At 38.6% G+C, this 3,231-nt stretch overlaps 1 protein-coding gene across 1 annotated transcript in view; it reads right to left on the reverse strand.

Annotated features, from left to right (window-relative positions):
- Positions 1-859: 859 nt before the first annotated feature.
- Positions 860-3,231, reverse strand: part of fam135b (family with sequence similarity 135 member B) — a 35,941-nt gene continuing 33,569 nt past the window's right edge. Inside the window, exons 18-19 of the mRNA XM_035680871.1 lie at positions 3,060-3,173; positions 860-2,035 (exon numbers count right to left, since the gene is read on the reverse strand). Of these exons, the coding sequence (XP_035536764.1) occupies positions 1,830-2,035; positions 3,060-3,173 (320 nt within the window). The 3' untranslated portion in view covers positions 860-1,829. The remainder of the gene's footprint in view (positions 2,036-3,059; positions 3,174-3,231) is intronic.

Genomic DNA, 3,231 nt, shown 5'->3' on the forward strand with positions numbered 1-3,231 from the left:
TGATGGTCATTAGACCATGAGATTGTACTGTACAGTCATGGATGTGTTTCTCTTTCACATTATGTGTACAACATGTACTGTTTGTTATATCATTAAGCCGGTTTTCTATCTCCCTGTCACATAATTCAGGGGACAAAATGGTGTGCTGTGCATCTTAATTGGGTTTTAGTGGTAGTTATAATGCTATAGATTGGCTTCAATACTGGTAGTTTATCAAATGAATTGACCGTTTGCTAAACCCCTGCCCTGAATAGCAATATTTGAATCATACCTTTGCAACCATAACTGGTTGTGCAGTAGTAAGAAAGGTGCTTGGCATTCAAAGAGTTTCAAGAGTGTCTCTTTGTAGCCTTTCCAAAACCAAGCACAAGCACACATTTAATGTGAGCTGCAAACATTAGCATGTCCGGCTAACTAGCTAACTAAAGTAGGATTCGAGCGTTACTTGCAAGGCTGAGGAGCTCATCATTAACTAACTAGGTTGCAGTAGTTTGTTACAGGTTACATTATAAAAAGGACCAATCAGGAATAGCATCTCAAGTGTGCAGTATCTCTCTTTTGTATGAAGCCGGTCCTGGATGCTAACAAAGTTTAGGCTAACGTTTGCTGTTCTGTCTCTTTATTGGATTGGGGGGAAGTTCACCCTCCAGCAACCCAAACAACATAATCCAAGTTTGTACATTTTCAAAATTCATCAGTCCTCATCCAAAGGCCTGTTTGTTTTTAGTGTTAAAATGTATCCATAGTGCTTGAAAATAAGAACATGTACACTAAGCAGCCAAATAGGACTATGTTAGAATGAAATAACAGTCTGATCTTACATTAACATTACATATACAAAAGTGTAGCTAATATTAGAACTGTGAGTGGTAATCTGCCACCGTTATTACTATAATTCTGGAAAGCTTGGCTATGCATAGCAACAGTAACAAAGGAGGGCAGGGCTCTGCAAATGATCAATTCATTAATCTAGTCAATCTTGCTATCAATCAGTGCAAACAATTAATGAAAACATGTCAGGCTAACACAGCAGGTACAGCCATTTGGTATCAAAGATACTGTATTGCTCACTGTAGCCTTATACTTGCTATTCATGGACCAGTTGAACTGGTGCACAGTTAAACATAAGTGGATGTATGAAAAAGCAAATATCCGCTATACTGAATGAAAGGCTACATGGGGTAACACTGCCTCCATTGTTGTTAACACTTTGATTCCATTTGATAGATTTGATGGTAACAACACATAAAAGATCACATTTAGATGGACTACTTACACTGTAGACACATAAGCAGATAAAAAATAAATAATTTAAACAATATATTCATTTCTGTATAAAGGAACATCTATGTTTTGTACAACAAAATACTTCATGTACAATCAAGGGGATAAATGCTGCGCATCTATTGCCTCGGTTCTAGGGATAGTTTAAGACTATCATCGGTGTGACCCTTAAAGATGAATTCAATCAACCAGACTCTAAACCAACTCTAAAGGGAACATAGTTAAATGCTTTCGACCACCATTAGCATCTGTTAGTGTTCTGGCTTAGAGGTTATTCATAAGGCCAACAAAACATCTACAATCAATCATGTGACAGATGTTTCGTTTTGCATGGCTACACATCAAACTCAAACTTCTGAGTTAGCAATTGAAACAGTCACAATACACTGATCTTTTAATAACCGTTGCTAACAATCCTAACAAGTTGGATAAACAGGCCTTGCCTCATGGATACCGGGGATTATATACATTGAATATACTATACAAAGTGAAGGTAAAGACCTTGTCCTCCAGATCAGCTCCATACGCCTGCAGTGCTAGCACCTTTATTTGAAGTAGTTGAGCCCCGCCACTAAGAAGAACTTCTCCAGGAAAAGCTCAGAGTCCAAGACAGCGATGTGGGCGGCCCGGCCAATCAGGGTGTTAGCCGTGTTCGGCAGAGCGTGGAACACGTTCTGGCGGATCAGCCGGCACTCTTTAGACTCCACAAGCGGCTGCAGGAGGTTGGTGATCATCTCAGTGTACACGGGCCCTTCAGTGCAAAAATGGAAAGGAACAGTGAGTGCTACTACATACATGATACACTTTTTGTAATGAAATCCCAGCCAAAAAATACAATGATCTGGCACTTAACCCTCATAAAACATTAAGCAAACAATATATAACATACAGAGGTAGTGGTAGGTGAATTTTGGAACTGCTGGACAGAGCCAGGCTAATTGTTTGCACCTGGTTAAGCTAAGCTAAACAGCTGCTTGCTGTAGCTTGATATATATACGATCTACTACTAGTCATACTGCTTTAAGGAGGTGATGTAGTAGTGCGGTAAAAGAAAGATCCTTGACCGACCACTAGCTGTGATCAATACACCCTGGAGATTCAGCAATTTAGTAACATTAAAAAAACACTCAAAAATGAAAAGAACATGAGATGTATGGAAACATGTGGCAACGTACAGCAAGTCATCCATATTGCTGTACATTCTCATCACTTAACAGGTGAGTTGATTAAGTGGACATTCTCCTGAAAAAAGCCCAATTCAGTTAAAGGGACGACATCATTTGTATGAGTTTCAATGCTGAGCTTTAGTGTCATATGATGTACCTTACCACTGAAAACAAATAGTGGAAACACTAAATCATTGTATTTGAAACAACACAGTAAAGAAAACTGTCCAAAGGTAATGAGATTTGTAATTAATTCTAAACTGATGTGATACATTGATCTGTATCTGTGCAATGCTTAACTCATTAAGTAGACTGGGTATTGACAAGACTTGACCAATTACAAGTCTTGACCAAGGTTTGATAAAATGCAGTTTCTTTCGCTTTCTTTCTGTCACTTCATTTTTTATTTGGAGGAGGAAGGATGTGTTATTTATTTGTGTAAAATGACACAGTGTCACTTTAAATAATCACAATTCGGTTTTGCAGAGTGATGTTTAAAGACACACTGTTAAAGGATTGGTATGCAGTAGTAGGAGAGAAAAATTTGGGATTGTTGTTCTAAAATGTTGAAAAGACAAAGAAAGGAGGATTAATATATGCATGTCTGACCTGTGGTCCTGTCTTTAAGAGCAGTTTTGCACATCTCTATTCTGGCAGAGTGGAAAGGAACATAACGGTCCTGTGGAGATGCCACCAACACCACATTCTTGAAGAACTGGATCCCTGAAAGGACACAAAACAAACTAGTTAATGAGACTGCAGAGTGTCTGTGTGTGTGTGT

This window comes from Morone saxatilis, unplaced genomic scaffold (assembly GCF_004916995.1).
Source record: "Morone saxatilis isolate NCDOM2014 unplaced genomic scaffold, NCSU_SB_2.0 Contig9, whole genome shotgun sequence".
NCBI lineage: Eukaryota > Metazoa > Chordata > Actinopteri > Moronidae > Morone > Morone saxatilis.